Source organism: Lepidochelys olivacea, assembly GCF_965140295.1.
Source record: "Lepidochelys olivacea isolate rLepOli2 genome assembly, chromosome: 7".
NCBI classification, from domain to species: Eukaryota; Metazoa; Chordata; order Testudines; family Cheloniidae; genus Lepidochelys; species Lepidochelys olivacea.
This window is the reverse complement of record NC_140417.1, coordinates 102,210,886-102,227,570: the sequence shown is the minus strand read 5'-3', so window position 1 is coordinate 102,227,570 and position 16,685 is coordinate 102,210,886. Positions and strand designations below refer to the sequence as shown.

Here is a 16,685-nt window from a genome sequence, read left to right as displayed (position 1 = left end):
CTACCAAGGTAGCCCAGGAGGGGTGGTGGAGGAGGGAAGGAAAATGCCACACAGCACTTTAAAAGTTTACAACTTTAAAATTTATTGAATGCCAGCCTTCTGTTTTTTGGGCAATCCTCTGTGGTGGAGTGGCTGGTTGGCCGGAGGCCCCTCCACCACATTCTTGGGCGTCTGGGTGTGGAGGCTATGGAACTTGGGGAGGAGGGCGGTTGGTTACACAAGAGCTGTAGTGGCAATCTGTGCTCCAGCTGCCTTTGCTGCAGCTCAACCATACACTGGAGCATACTGGTTTGATCCTCCAGCAGCCTCAGCATTGAATCCTGCCTCCTCTCATCACGCTGCCGCCACATTTGAGCTTCAGCCCTCTCTTCAGCCCGCCACCTCTCCTCCCGGTCATTTTGTGCTTTCCTGCACTCTGACATTATTTGCCTCCACGCTTTCGTCTGTGCTCTGTCAGCGGGGGAGGACAGCATGAGCTCAGAGAACAATTCATCACGAGTGTGTTTTTTTTCTTTCTAATCTTCACTAGCCTCTGGGAAGGAGAAGATCCGGTGATCATTGAAACACATGCAGCTGGCGGAGAGAAAAAAAGGGACAGCGGTATTTAAAAAGACACATTTTGTAAAACAGTGGCTACACTCTTTCAGGGTAAACCTTGCTGTTAACATTACATACATAGCGCATGTGCTTTCGTTACAAGGTCGCATTTTGCCTCCCCCACCGCGTTGCTACCCTCTCAAACCTCCCCCCTCTCTGTGGCTAACAGCGGGGAACATTTCTGTTCAGCCACAGGCAAACAGCCCAGCAGGAACGGGCTCCTCTGAGTGTCCCCCTATTTCAACCAGGTGACCATGAAGGATATCTCACTCTCCTGAGGATAACACAGAGAGATAAAGAACGGATGTTGTTTGAACGCCAGCAAACATACACTGCAATGCTTTGTTGTACAATGATTCCCGAGTACGTGTTACTGGCCTGGAGTGGTAAAGTGTCCTACCATGGAGGACGCAATAAGGCTGTCCTCCCCAGAAACCTTTTGCAAAGGCTTTGGGAGTACATCCAGGAGAGCCGCGAATGCCAGGGCAAAGTAATCCTTTCACATGCTTGCTTTTAAACCATGTATAGTATTTTAAAAGGTACACTCACCAGAGGTCCCTTCTCCGTCTGCCGGGACCAGGAGGCAGCCTTGGGTGGGTTCGGGGGGTACTGGCTCCAGGTCCAGGGTGAGAAACAGTTCCTGGCTGTCGGGAAAACCGGTTTCTCCGCTTGCTTGCTGTGAGCTATCTACAACCTCATCATCATCATCTTCTTCGTCCCCAAAACCTACTTCCGTGTTGCATCTCCATTGAAGGAGTCAAACAACACGGCTGGGGTAGTGGTGGCTGAACCCCCTAAAATGGCATGCAGCTCATCATAGAAGCGGCATGTTTGGGGCTCTGACCCAGAGCGGCTATTAGCCTCTTTGATTTTCTGGTAGGCTTGCCTCAGCTCCTTAAGTTTCACGCGGCACTGCTTCGGGTCCCTGTTATGGCCTCTGTCCTTCATGCCCTGGGAGATTTTGACAAAGGTTTTGGCATTTCGAAAAGTGGAACAGAGTTTTGATAGCACGGATTCCTCTCCCCATACAGTGATCAGATCCCGTACCTCCCATTCAGTCCATGCTGGAGCTCTTTTGTGATTCTGGGACTCCATCATGGTCACCTCTGCTGATGAGTTCTGCATGGTCACCTCTGCTGATGAGCTCTGCATGGTCACCTGCAGCTTGCCACGCTGGCCAAACAGGAAATGAGATTCAAAAGTTCGCAGTTCTTTTCCTGTCTACCTGGCCAGTGCATCTGAGTCGAGAGTGCTGTCCAAAGCGGTCACAATGGAGCACTCTGGGATAGCTCCCGGAGGCCAATACCGTCGAACTGTGTCCACAGTACCCCAAATTTGACCCGGCAAGGCCGATTTAAACACTAATCCACTTGTCAGGGGTGGAGTAAGGAAATCAATTTTAAGAGCCCTTTAAGTCGAAAAAAAGGGCTTCATCGTGTGGACGGGTGCAGGTTTACATCAATTTAACGCTGCTAAATTCGACCTAAAGTCCTAGTGTAGACCAAGGCTTAGAAATGGACAGAGGTCAAGTTCCTATGCTGATTCTTTTAGATCTATCAGTAGCCTTTTATAGTATTGACCCTGAGGTTTTCAGCACCTGTCTGTGGTTTCCAGCAGGCGAGACACTTAGCATCTGCAGTATGATGGTGACAGTGATGGTTATTTGTAAAGGTATGCCAGTCTTTTTTTCAATGAGGTCTGCAAACTGAAAGTGCCTTTGGATTTTGGCAGCAGCCATTTGCCTTTGGATAATAGGCAATTGATTATTTCCCTCTCTGCAGAAATGTTATCTCAGCTCTTGTGATTTCCAAATTAGTTGTTGCAATGTGCTCTACAGGGAATTACCCTCAAAGACCACTTGGAAGCTACATCTAGTGCAGAATGCAGCTCCCCACTTACCAGCTATGAGTTAGTGAGGGAGATCACATTATACCTATTCTCTGAAGTGTGCACTGACCTTCAGTTTGCACAATTAAAGGTGCTGGTTTTGATCTGTGAAGCCTATGATTTGGGTGTGGGTTACCTGAAAGATCATCTGTGTTCTCATGCAGCATTGGAACAAACAGCTGTGGTGACACTTCTGCTAACAGTGCCTTGATTTGAATGTCTGGGAGCTTGAAACAGGCTTGAGTCTGTTGACATTCAGAATATGCATATTAATTAACAGAACAAGCAATTCCTCTCTCCTACTTTTTGCTTCTGTTGTGTTTTGTTCTTTGCTATTTTCACATATTTTCCCTAAAGGCTTATTTTCTCTGTACCAATTGAACTCGTAGACACTAACAGTTTTAGTGCCTTATTCTGCAGTTTGACAGTGGAGTCCTGCAACTACTTTTTGAAATCTGTTAGTAAGTCAGGACATTGAATGCTAATTAAAGCGGGTAAAATATGGGACAGTTTTAGCCAATCAGTAAGGGAGAAAAGCAGCTCTTTTGCCTTACAGTATTCCTTTGATTAATGCAACATGTTGGAAGTCAAAGAACTAGAACCACATATTACATCTAATATTTCCATCCTCTCAGACCCACAAAAGCTTTGAAGAATTAGGTTAATGTTGTAGGCCACATTTCTCCCTTAATTTTAAGATATGTTTATTTCAAAACACCACTAGAATGATAAAAACAATATTCCAAAATCCTTAAGACTTAGAGCTCTCTACTCTTCTCAGTTACATAGATTCACATGAAAGTATATTTTGGAAAATCAGTTGCTGTGCTTGAAAACTCTTACATCCACATTCTTAAGGCTTATGACTAGAACCTTCTCTCAAATACACATAGATTCAAATCTTGAAAAACCACCTAGTGCATTTCAAGTCCAGCAGCTGATTTTCCAAGATGTATGTTAATGTGAGCCCATGTATTTTGAGGATTAAACTCTAAGCCTTTAGGAATTTTCTGTGCAAGTGTGAGCTTGCAATTGCAGTAGCTGCTTGCCCAAGGTATGCAGTGATTTCCACACGCTTAAGAGGGGAAGGAAGCCAATAGGGCAGATCTTCAGGTGGTGTAAATTGTCTACTCAAGTCAATGGAACTATGCCAATTTACACAGGCTGAAGACCTGCCCCCTTGGTTGATTCCCCTCTTAAGTATGTGTTTTAGTGTCTTTATTCGTGGGAAGTTCAGCTTTCAACTTCTAAGTAGAAGGACCTAATTTAGCCATTTTTATCCATGAATGATATGTCTGTAAAGCAGAATGCACTCTCATTTCATTTTTGAGCTGTGTGTACTTTTGATTATAATCTCTGCGACCTGCAGTAGCATACATTTAGTCAAGTATTTGATTTCATTTTTTGTTTAAGCCGTATTGCATACAGAGAATTAAATGTCTAATGTAGCAACTGTTAAAGCAGGTTTTGGTTATCCACTGTGATGTGTTTTTCCAACAGAGAAACATGACACTAATAATCATGGATGAGCTGTTTGTATTTGTATGCAAGTTATTATCAGCAAAAATAGGCTTAACAGACTTTTCCTTATCCCTTAAAATATAGACACATTACTGGTTCATATATCACCAAAATCATTGTTTGTCATTTAGATTACTTGCAAATTAAAACAAAAACTGCTAAGAGCAAATTTGTTTAACATGTCTATGACTAATTAAACATTACAATCAAGTTCTTAAAAACAAAACTGGGCAATGAAAAGTAGTGAAGTGCTGGAAGTGAATAACTCTTGGTGGTTCATATGTGAGACAAAGATTTTTCGTTTTTAGTTGTGCCTCCAAAAAGGGCAAAAGAGGAACTCCCAAATGCTGAGTGTTTAATTTGGTTCTTGAGAGCAAAATCTCTGATTACAAGGGAGGGATGCAGTGACTGGAGGTTTACTGAGAAATGTCTAAAGTTTAGACTGTCTAGAGTAAAAAGTGAAAACCTAAACCTTGGCCCCAAGTCATGTTTCCTACCTTATCTGCAGTTTTAAAATGCCTCTCAGATGAGGAAAAAGTGGTGTAGGGGGTTGGATGTTGGTTTAAAAGGTGAGGAGAGGCAAGGTTATGATATTTTCTGCAATTTCATAAATAACTTATCAACAGAGGAAACATCTCACAGTGCACAGGAGCAGTTCTTCCCCTGGCCAAAATATATATTATCTCAGAAGGAAAAAAACAGACATTTTCACTGAGTATGATGAGGCAGAATCCTCTTAAATAAAATATTACTCGAGAGCTGATGATATGAAACCTGACAATGAGGAGGGGTGATATGGTTTTGTTACTTTGTTTATCTCTGAATTTTGTGTAAGGAAGTTTATCATAACCCAGATTTTTCCCATTTCTTTTTTGATGCAGTCTGTGAATTGTTTTTCAATCTCTAGCGTTTGTATATATGTGGGTAAAGAGGTTGTACTAATTAGCATTTATTCCTATTTTTTAAAAATAATACAGTCCTACTTGAAATGTGAGAATTGTGGAAAAACTGGAATATATTTTCTTAGATGGTAATATTAGTACCCTAGAGATCAACGTGAGGAAATCTAATGCTGCCTCGTACAATATCATTTTCCCTTTTTAGTCCTGACCTACTAGACGCTCCTTCAAATGGCTGCATAGGGGGCAAGACCAGTGGTTGAAAGCTCTCTGATACTTTGGGATTTTTGCAAGTAAGTTAATGCAGATCTTATCCGCATTAATTCACCTGCTTTTCCATTCCACAATATTGAACATGCCTCTTCCAAAGGATGGATATGGTAGCAGAACCTCTGAGAGCACAACTTCACTGCCAGGGACACTGGAAGAGGGGGCAGAACTAAGTGCAGATTCACAGGGCTGCTGAGCAAATGGTTGTGTGTATGTTCATGCATGTGTGTGTGTATTCCAGATCTACTGAGTTTGGGAACCAAACATCTTTTGGCAAATAGCCCATATAGGGGACAATAAGGCCTGTTGTTATCTGCAGCTCACAAATGAATTTATTGTATGTATCTGCAATGATTACATTTTTCCTTTGACAAGAATTTATAAATAACATTTTAAAATAAAATAATAGCATTGATACAGTTAATGTATCTCCTTGGGCTGAAATGTGTATTTGAAGAAGGGCTTAATGACTTTAGCTGGCACAAATAGACACATAGTAAACACACTTATAAGATACGACAATTAACATTGGAAAATCTAAAACAAATCCAAATAATGTATCATCATTTTACTAGATTATTCCAGATTTCCTGCTGGAATTTGCTCATATCCCTGGACCATATCCTTGGAGTTTTGCTTGAGTGAGAATTGAGGTGTCTGTTACTACACTCCTTGCTCAGGTACAAGTCCCATTGAAATTAATGGGTGTTTCGCTAGAGTGAGGTATGCAGGATTTGGCCCATTGTGTCTTGCACAGATATACCATGAATTTCCAGCATTCACATTTACTCTGTGTCTGTGTGAATCTTAGAATTTAAGCAATGGTTATTTTGAAAAACTCTGTTAGTTTTTGTTTATAGTTTATATCATATCAACAAGAATGTAAAGACCTCCAAAGCAGAAACACTGCTGTATTGGCCACTGGCAAACAGTTACAGGAACAGGTCCATTACTTTTAAAATCTTACTTTATATTTTGTGTAATATTCTGTAATCAGATGTTTGTTCATGTAAATCCAGTGACCTTAAATAGGTCTCTCATTGAACTAAGTGCAAGCTAATGAACTTCCCCATTGCCTAGGATACAGTGCCCAAGGTAGTGGGCCAAATACATCACCAGCCCAGTGAATTAATGGAGTTAGGTATGGATGAATTTGGCTCTCCAGATTTAAATAAAACAATAATGTAATAAAACAAATGAAATTTTATTATTTGCATGTTTCTATCTAGATTAAATATTACCAATTTTCAGGACACAGGTTTCTATTTATTTTCCTCATTCTATTTACAGAAGATTTAAGAGTGGCAAGGACTGACCACAACAATTATAATAGATAATAGAAATATCAAACTACATAATATTTAAGGGTTTTACTAAAAGTGTTACCCAGAGACAGTTTTTATAGTTCTTTGTCCTCCATATTGTCTTTGTAACTGCCTTCTGTTCTCGGTCTCTTCCTCTCTGTAGCTGCCTGAGTTTTTCTCTTCTTTATTTCTTCTCACCTGCAGTGGCATTCTCGTCTAGACTGTAATGGAGCCTAAGGACCCCACTGTAATGGATTTTTTCTGTAGCCACATCAGTTTGCCCCATCAGATTTTCATTTGTCTTTGATTCTTCCATCCTTCAAGAAACAATATTATTCTGTGAGCCAAATTAACAGAGGCCATTATCCTAAAAGATTTTTTCTTTTAAAACTCTTTAGATTCAGTAAGCGGTTGTCACAGAAAAGAGGGAAGAACAAATATGAAGGGGAGAGTACTGTACTGTAAACCATACAACATATATTTTTATCTTGCATTTCTAAGGGAAGTTGAACCTACATGCAATCACACTTAAATTATTTTTTAGAGATAAACATGTGGCTCTGGTGGAGTTTTGCCCAAAGAGTTTCTCAAGTTGGGGGCGGGGAGGGCAGATGGTATGGGGCAGGATAAAAGGGGATACTTCATTTTTTTTGTTTAGACAGAAGGGAATGAGTAGCTATTTAACTATTTCTGTGTACAGGTTTACAAAGTATTTCATACTATTATATCCTTATAGCATTTTTTCATCTTCCTGCAGCTATGGATCTATTCCAGAATGAGTCATTCACCGACCTTTTAGACAGTTTTTCTAGGGATTGGCTAATTACGTATAAATCTGAACCTTTTTTAGATTTTGCAGCTGCCTTTAATCTGATAAAAGTAATTGTCTATAGGGAATTGCACAACTAATACATTTTACCTATTCACTTTAGCCTCCTACTAGGCTTTAATGTATCCAGCTGAGGATACATGCAATTGTATTTAATCTTTTCATAAGGACATGCTTATCGGAAAGATTTCTTATTTGATGGAAATAAAGTAAAAGCAATGACTGTTGATGGTGATTACCATTCATCTTGCTTATAAATTATTAAGATATGTTAAAAACTCAAACTTAATGAATTATTTTATATTTATCCTTGGTTTAGGGACATGAATTAAACTTTTCAGTTTTTCATTTAGCCTCATCACAGATTCCCAGAATCATCCAGGTTTTTATGATTATTCCCCCATTGTGGCTGTGTGCCTCACAGTTCCTAATCACTGTTACTTGGCCTCTACTAGTAGTAGCTGGTTACTTTGAACAAAAGTGAAATTAGGAGACAAAATGTAAACTCATCTTTGTCACTGGTCAAATGGCAGTGAAAGGAGCTCCACCCTATTTTATTTTCACTAATAATGTCAGCAAGCATCTAATCAGCTGCTGAAATTTGAAAAACAAGGGAAATATGAGTGTAAAGGTAGAAAGTGGACTCAGTCACTTTGTGCATGCAACAGCAGATATGGACTAAATTAGTGCTATTCTGCATGATCAGAGCTACATTTCAAATTAGATGGATTTTATCCAATAATAGTAGTTAGGAATTGTACTTTTTGTTTGAATATATAATATGGAGTATCAGTTCTGATTCTTAGTTTCAGACTTGGTAGTGGCAGTAATATTTTAATATTCTAGGGATTGGCTAATTACGTATACATCTGAACCTTTTTAGATTTTGCAGCTGCCTTTAATCTGATAAAAGTAGTTGTCTATAGGGAATTGCACAATGAATACATTTTACCTATTCACTTATATTAAATTGAGGATAAAGCTAAGTCTGTAAGATAAAATGAGAGTCAAACACACTAAAACTAAGAAAATAAAAATGAGAAACCCTGGTAAAGTCGTCCAGAAGAAAACAAGAACAATGCAGGGAAAAGCCTTTAGAGAGTCACAGCAGCAGCAATAAGGCCAGAGCCTGACAACTGGGACAACCACATTTTCTTGTTGGACCATCAAATATGAAGTCTTATCTGCTTACAGACAAGTGATCAAGAAGGAAAAATATACCAATACAGATCAATCCCCTCAGATCACATAATTTGGAACAATGAGCAGTCCCTGATCAAGGGAGACACATAGCTAGAATAATAAGGAGGGGTAGGTCAGGAAATAGATTCATTGGCAGGGATGTGTAGGGATGGTGTACTATATAATAGGATTCAGCTATTGACAAGTCTTCCCTTTCATAAGCAACAAAGAATTTGCCCAAATCACTACTCTGTGTTAAAGATAACAGTGATTGTACCATAAATTTCAATTGGTTTGGAGACAAATACAGATTAGAAAAGTTTCAAGTCTACGGGATTATGTCCCCAGTTCTACAAACATGTATACGTGTGCTTAATTTTATGCACACATATAGTGCATTTGATTTCTATGGAATTATTCACTTGTATAAATAAGCATGTAAGTGTTCGCAGGAGACAGGCCTTTATCCGAACTGGCCTGGTTGAAAATTAATTTTTATTAATTCTTGATCATAACATGGAAAGTTATGCCACGCAAATGACAGCAATAAACTTAGCAAGAGGTTTTTATTCTGCTAATAACTGTACTTGAATATTTTGCATTAATTATTATGCAAAGTATCTTTGTTGCTCATTATTGTAATTTGGATGGGTATGTCCTGACATTTTGTTAAGCAAAAGAAATATGTTTGTCTTGCAGTGCTGGAGCTGGAAGAACAGGTACATTCATAGCACTCAGCAATGTTCTGGAACGAGTAAAGGCTGAAGGGCTCTTAGATGTATTTCAAGCTGTGAAGAGCTTAAGAATGCAAAGGCCACATATGGTGCAAACGCTGGTATGATATTTAACAATAAGAATCTTTGTCAAATGATCTAAGTTTTGTAAGTGTTATGGTGGGAAGAGAACAAAGGCTCATTTTACTAGCTGCAGTAAATATAATATTATGGGACTACTTTTAACAACTATATACTTGGGTTGCAAGAGGTGTTTCATTATAAACTTCTATTTTATTTTCTAATAGGCTTTCTAAAAATTAATTTGGGGGTAAAAGTTGCTGTGTTTGTTGTTAGCCAACTGCTGATTTTTGTTTGTTTGGAGAGAGATTGTGAAAGGTTTTTTAAAAATCCATGGGGACATTCTTGAGTTATGATCATAAAATTATCAACATTTTATTTTAAAAAGAACTAATGTTTGTGTTTTTTCATCTAAAAAATGGCTTAAACACATCAAACTGACTTGCAGTTAGTTCTCACAGAGGAGAAGTGCCTTTGGAACATTAGAAGAATTTAGGTTATATTTATTTAACAAAGTTATGAATATTTGAAGATAGCTTTTCAATAAATTTCAAGCACAGATTCCTGGGGAGCTGCTAACTTGAATAAATAATAGTAATACATTGCATTTCTAGCACTTTCCATTCAACAGTCTCAAAGTACTTTACAAACAGTAATCTCAAAACTAGGGCTGTTAAGCGATTAAAAAAAATAATCGCTATTAATCACACTTTAAACAATAATAGAATACCATTTATTTAAATATTTTTGGATGTTTTTACATTTTCAGATATATTGATTTCAATTACAACACAGTATATAAAGTGTACAGTGCTCACTTTATATTTTTTATTACAAATATTTTCACTGTATAAAACACAAGAAATAGCATATTTCAGTGCACCTAATACAAGTACTGTAGTGCAATCTCTTTATAATGAAAGTTTAACTTACAAATGTTGAATTATGTACAAAAAATAACTGCATTCAAAAATAAAACAATGTAAAACTTTAGAACCTACAAGTCCACTCAGTCCTACTTCTTGTTCAGCCAATCGCTCATACAAACAAATTTGGTTACAATTTGCAAGAGATAATGCTGCCCATGTCTTGTTTACAATGTCACCTGAAAGTGAGAACAGGCGTTCGCATGGCACTGTTGTAGCTGGCATCACAAGATATTTGTGCCAGATGCGCTAAAGATTCATATATCCCTTCATGCTTCAACCACGATTCCAGAAGACATGCATCCATGCTGATGACAGGTTCTGCTCGATAACAATCCAAAAGCAAAGCGGACTGACACATGTTCATTTTCATCATCTGAGTCAGATGCCACCAGCAGAAGGTTGATTTTCTTTTTTGGTGGTTCGGGTTCTGTAGTGTCCACATCAGATTGTTGCTCTTTTAAGACATCTGAAAGCATTCTCCACAGCTCGTCCCTCTCAGATTTTGGAAAGCACTTCAGATTCTTAAAGGTTGGGTTGAGTGTTGTAACCTTAGAAATCTCACATTGGTACCTTCTTTGCGTTTTGTCAAATCTGCTGTGAAGGTGTTCTTAAGACGGACATGTGCTGGGTTATCATCCAAGACTACTATAACATGAAATATATGGCAGAATGCAGGTAAAAGAGAACAGGAGATATGCAATTCTCCCCCAAGGAATTCAGTCACAAATTTAATTAACGCATTATTTTTTTTAACAAGCATCATCAGCATGGAAGCATGTCCTATGGAATGGTGGCCAAAGTGGCATATAAATGTTTAGCATATCTGGCATTAATACCTTGCAAGGCTGGCTATAAAAGTGCCATGTGAACGCCTGTTCTCACTTTCAGGTGACATTGTAAATAAGAAGCGGTCAGCAGTATCTCCTGTAAATGTAAACAAACTTGTTTGTCTTAGCAATTGGCTGAACAAGAAGTAGGACTGAGTGGACTTGTAGGATCTAAAGTTTTACATTGTTCTGTTTTTGAGTGCAGTTATGTAACAAAAAAATCTACATTTGTAAGTTACACTTTCACAATAAAGAGATTGTACTACAGTACTTGTATGAGGTGAATTGAAAAATACTATTTCTTTTGTTTATCATTTTTACAGTAGAAATATTTCTAATAAAAATAATAATATAAAGTGAGCACTGTACACTTTGTATTTTGTGTTGTAATAGAAAGCAATATATTTTAGAATGTAGAAAAACATCCAAAAATATTTAATACATTTCAATTGATATTTTATTAACAGTGCGATTAATCACAATTAATTTTTTAAATTGCGATTTTTTTGAATTAATCATGTGAGTTAACTACAATTAATCGACAGCCCTACACAAAACCCTTCTCTGAGGTAGATTTTTTTTCTTCATTTTACAGGTAGGGAAACTGAGGTACAGAAAGATTAAATGACTTGTCCAAGAGCACACAGGGACTCTGTGACAGATCCAGGAATAGAGCCTATATCTTCAGGGGTCCTAGAGGCCTATGATTGAAGCACTGTTATGGTTGTGGAGAAAACCTTCAAAATATGTCCTGAGTGTAACCAATGCAGAGATGTCTGCCTGAACCAAAACCAAAAAACAAGCTGTGAACTCTCCCATTCATTTAAATGGGAGTGAACTCAGATGCCAGTGTTAATACTTTACTACTGTCAACATTAACTACCTCGTGTTGTAGGAACAAAGACAAAGTATCATATTAAGAAGATTCACACCAGTGTTTCCAAAAGTGTGGAATGTGCCTCCCTTGGAGGGACGAAGAACTAGCCAGGGGATAGTGGAAGATATATAAATTTAAGATGGATAGGTCTTTAACAACAAACGGCAGCATTGCATGGGGTGAGGGGAAGATTGGTTTCATTTTTCTGGAGTGGGACTCAGCTTTCAAAAGTTTGGGAAACACTGTATTATGGGTCTATGACCTTGGAAGCAGGTGAGGTCAGTGTTTATCACTGGGGAGAGCAAGGAGAAAATATACAGTGTTGCTGTATGCTGTTAAATAACTGTTACCCAGAAGTGACTGCATTTCATTTTGTTTGCTAGAAGCTGGGAATGGGCAACGGGATGGATCACTTGATGATTACCTGTTCTGTTCATTCCCTCTGGGGTACCTGGCATTGGTCACTGTCAGAAGACAGGATACTGGGCTAGATGGACCTTTGGTCTGACCCAGTATGGCTGTTCATTTATAACTGGGAGGTGTGCATTTCATTTGTAACTGGGCTGGGTTTCCATGTGTGTGTAAAAATATGAGAAAGAATATTCATATTGTTAGTTCTTTGGGGCAGGAATTCAACAGGGCCACACTTGGCCTCTACATGCTACTACAATATAACTGTTTAATAATCATAATAATATGTATGCATAGAGCATTTGTAAGGTGCTTTGAGGTTGTTTGAAAGGCACTGTGAACCCAGTTCTGAAAGGTGTGGATCACCCCAGAGCTCCTATTGACATCAATGGTAATTGAGGGTGCTTTGCACCTCCCAAAATGTACTTTGCACTTAGCAGGATTGGGCTCAGTGGTTTGCAATTTCTTTCATATTATAGATGTCTATTAAGTTTTGAGAGAAGCCTCTTGTGGACCTCCTCTGTTTCAACCTCCCAGTTCCATCATCCTCCCTGAAGCGGAGGATTAGTTACATACAGGCTCAGTTACATACAAATAGTGTCAGTTAATAAAGACTATGAAACTTGCAAGTTAATAAAATTGAGCATAAAAACCTTTTGTGCAAAGAGCGGAAATATAAAATTTACCATCAACGGGGTAGATTATTTGTTTTGTCATAAACTTGCTGTTGTCCAATTTAGAATATGTTGCATTTTATGGATTTACCTAAATCTGATTATTCCAACTTAAACATAATGTACAATCGAAGTAAATCTGAATTTCTTTTTTATTTTTTTAGGAACAGTATGAATTCTGCTACAAAGTGGTACAAGATTTCATTGATATATATTCTGATTATGCTAATTTCAAATAAAACTTCCTGCCTTATTTTTTAATTTAGTCTGTAAAAATATTTGTAAATCATGTTAATTTATATCATATTTTCCATTATGATAATTCCTACTGTAAATGATATTGTCTGTGTTTTGCTTTAAAAGTCACTTTTGCTGTATAAAATTATAAATTACTCAAATATAAATATCTTTTAAAAGCTAATTATAATAAATGTTCATATACAAAATATCAGTATATATGTTGTTGAATGTTATATACATTTTTAACAAAATCTTGGTTGCATTTCTCTCTTTACATTTTCCAATACATTAAAATATCAATATTAATTTTATTTCCCAAGTTTAGCAGCCCCTAAATTTTACAAAGCAATTTTTTATTTTATATTAAATAATGAATCATAGTGAATGTGTTGGCTCTGACCCTTCTCTCACTGAGGTCAATAACAAACAATTGATTTCATGAGTAGTAATGTTCATTAGGAGCCAGATTCTGACACCCTTACTCATCTTCAGTAACACCTTACTCTACAAATAGTCCGATTGAAGGCAATGAGACTGTTCCTGGAGTAAGATGCTATTCAGTGTGAGTAAGGGTGTCAGAATCTGGTCCTCAAGGTGTAATAACATATGCTCCACTACAACTTACAAACAAACTTTAACAGCCATGCTTTTTAAAGTCAGTATATTGTGCACAGCTTTATTTCAAGATAAGCTGTCAGTTAGAAATAACTCAGTGTAAATACAGAGTTTAATAAATTATTTGATTTCAATGTAGTCTTGAACATTCATTTTATTCTGCTTTTTTATTAAATCTAATGTATTTTAAATGTTCCTTACTGAAATACAGTTTTGTAATTTATGAGTGAGTTTCACTATTTTGAAGATATTTTGCATGTCAGAAGATAAATTCTGCTGAGAATAGTTTTGCTGAACCTGAGCTTCTGTCAACTATTGCAAGAGGCATTATTCCTGTTGCCACCGACACAGAGCTTGATATAATATGTATGAGAGAGAGAGACTGAGACTCTACTTGACTAGAATATAAAAGCAACTTCTTAAACTTTTTGAAAAAGCATTTTAATATTGAAATCACACTGGTATCAGCAGTAAAGACTGTTGATAGGAAAAAGCTCTTTTAAAATGTATATTCTTAAAATAATGTCTCCATAGTTAAAAATCAGATCTTTCCCTAATACAAAAGGGGGTATCTATGTGTTTGCATGTGTGTATATAATGAAATATTTCAGAGACCTAAACAGGATTTGGGGGACAGAAAGTACAAAAGACACAAGGCATCTGAATGTTGAATATTTTAAAAATATCTCTCTCATCTTTTAAAAAAGTATATAAATTAATGAGCACAAATAAATATAAAAATATTTAATTTAATGTATATTAATATGCAAATAGTTCTGTCTTGTTTAATTGGTTATTTTTGAATGCAAACATAAAAGCCTAATTTAAAAATAAGCATACCTAAACTGATGTTTTCATTCTAGTTCTTGCACTATTTATCTATCCCATGTTCATTTATAATATCTGGAAATAAATAAAAGTTCATTATTCTTTTAATAATGCAAAGAGTAACAAAAGGTGTTCACACCTCTCCTTTTATTACATAGTGAATTGAAAATTGTTCAGGTTAAAAGTCTTTAAGCACAGTTTTGAATACTGCCATTTACTGCTTATTGTCTTCCCAGTAATGCACTGCTGTATATTTATTTGTACAGTAATTATGCACTTAACAACTAAAACAATTTGTTGCAAGACTAAATAGTTTGAGATTAATGAATTAATTCAAAATGCAAAAATCTTTGACTAAAGAAAAGAATGTTAAATAAGCTTTCAATTCTGGCATGGTTTGAAAATGGAAAATATATTAAAATGAAAGTCGTCAAATACGTGCAGGTACAAAAGGCCAATACACTAAGGTGGTCAATATAAATATTTGTAGCATAGGGAGCATGTAAATAAGATACTAAATTTGATGATGCTGAGACTATTAATAATATCATCTCTCAGTCATTGCAGAATTATTCCCAACAATAAATCTCAAATGATGGCTCAGTCTAGTTTTAAATACAAACAGTTATGCTTCCACCATTTCCCTTGGGAGTATATTCTACAGTCTAAGTAGATCTCACTGTTGAGATTTTTTCCCTAATAGTCAGTCTACGTATTTTGTTTCGCATTTTCCCTTTATTCTGTAGTGCTCCTTGGACAGCCCTTAAGATCTGGCTGTGTTCAGATGTTTGGTAGATTTGTCTTGATATTACCTAACAATTGACTCCTGGAGTAGAACTCAATTTAGAGGGGGAGACAACCTTGTTAGATAATTAAAAGTTATCCTGAAGTGAGAGCTGCCAATTTAGACCTATATGCCAGCACAGTCATACTGACATCCGTGTGTTCAGAAGGATCCACCCTAACAGATCCTTTTACAGGTTTAGAACTCTGCTCTCTGTCTGATTAATGAATGCAAGGCAAGGCAGCAAGTTACTTCCTGCATCAGGAGGCTATCAGATACTCAACAAAAACTATGATTAATATTAAACAAAATGCCAAGAAATTCCTGTTGTCTTTAATATAAAGACATCTAAGACGTAACAGAAGTACCCATAAAAATATTTCAGAAGTGAGAAATAAGCTAAGCAATGACATTTTCTTATTATAATTTAGAAAGCTTGTTTTCCAATTCTTTTTAGTCAAATATTCTTTTTTAGTCAAGGTACAAATAAGGTTGTTGTACTTAATACAACAGTCTAATAAATATATAGAAGGATTATCTCTTCATAAATTTTCTGTATCGCATGGAATTGCATTAAAATGCCAAATAGGGATTAGAAAATGTAAATTCTGGTCCGTAGTCATTATTGGTCACTATGTGACTTACTTTACTGTCTATTTTCATGTGTTACATTAGGCCCCAATTCATTAAAGCATTTAAATATATACGTTAAGTCTATCTCTATTCAGCAAATCACTTAAGCATGTGCTGAAGTACCATTGGCCTTCTGCTGCTGAAACATGCACTTAAGTGCTTTGCTGAATTGGGGCCTTAATAAAGAATGCATACTGTAATTACCAGTGTTTTAAAAGTATTTTTATGTATGTTTTTTAAACTTTTAAAATGAGCCTGACCTCCTGTGTTAACGTTTTGAAATGTTTTCATTTCCCTGGTATCATTTTTAATATAAAGTTACTGAAACTTTTCTGTGTAATAAATTGTATTTAATTTGTTAAATCTTTATAATGTATGTATGTATTGTACAGTTTCAGCTATCATTGATATTTTCTTTTATTACATTTATAATTTGATCTTGCTGTGTGTATAATGCCAGTGAATGTTGCTGAATTATTTGTATATGCAAATTGCAAGATCTAATACATTCTGATGCAAGAACAAAGCTTCATTTTTATTTTCAGACTGTTTTTCTTTCTTTAAATCTCTTAATTTAATTCCTG

The 16,685-nt window shown here is 36.6% G+C and overlaps 1 protein-coding gene across 5 annotated transcripts in view; it reads left to right on the top strand.

Moving 5' to 3' along the window:
• The window catches only part of PTPRE (protein tyrosine phosphatase receptor type E), a 262,459-nt gene extending 249,145 nt beyond the window's left edge, over positions 1-13,314 (top strand). For 4 of the 5 annotated variants that reach the window (XM_084635439.1, XM_084635440.1, XM_084635441.1 and 1 more), the window contains 2 exons: positions 9,189-9,324; positions 13,166-13,314. In XM_084635439.1, the coding sequence (XP_084491565.1) occupies positions 9,189-9,324; positions 13,166-13,240 (211 nt within the window). In that variant the 3' untranslated portion in view covers positions 13,241-13,314. Of the gene's footprint in view, positions 1-9,188; positions 9,325-11,634; positions 13,003-13,165 lie in introns of those variants that run through there. The other variant, XM_084635443.1, reaches the window with a different exon arrangement.
• The last annotated feature ends 3,371 nt before the right edge of the window (positions 13,315-16,685 follow it).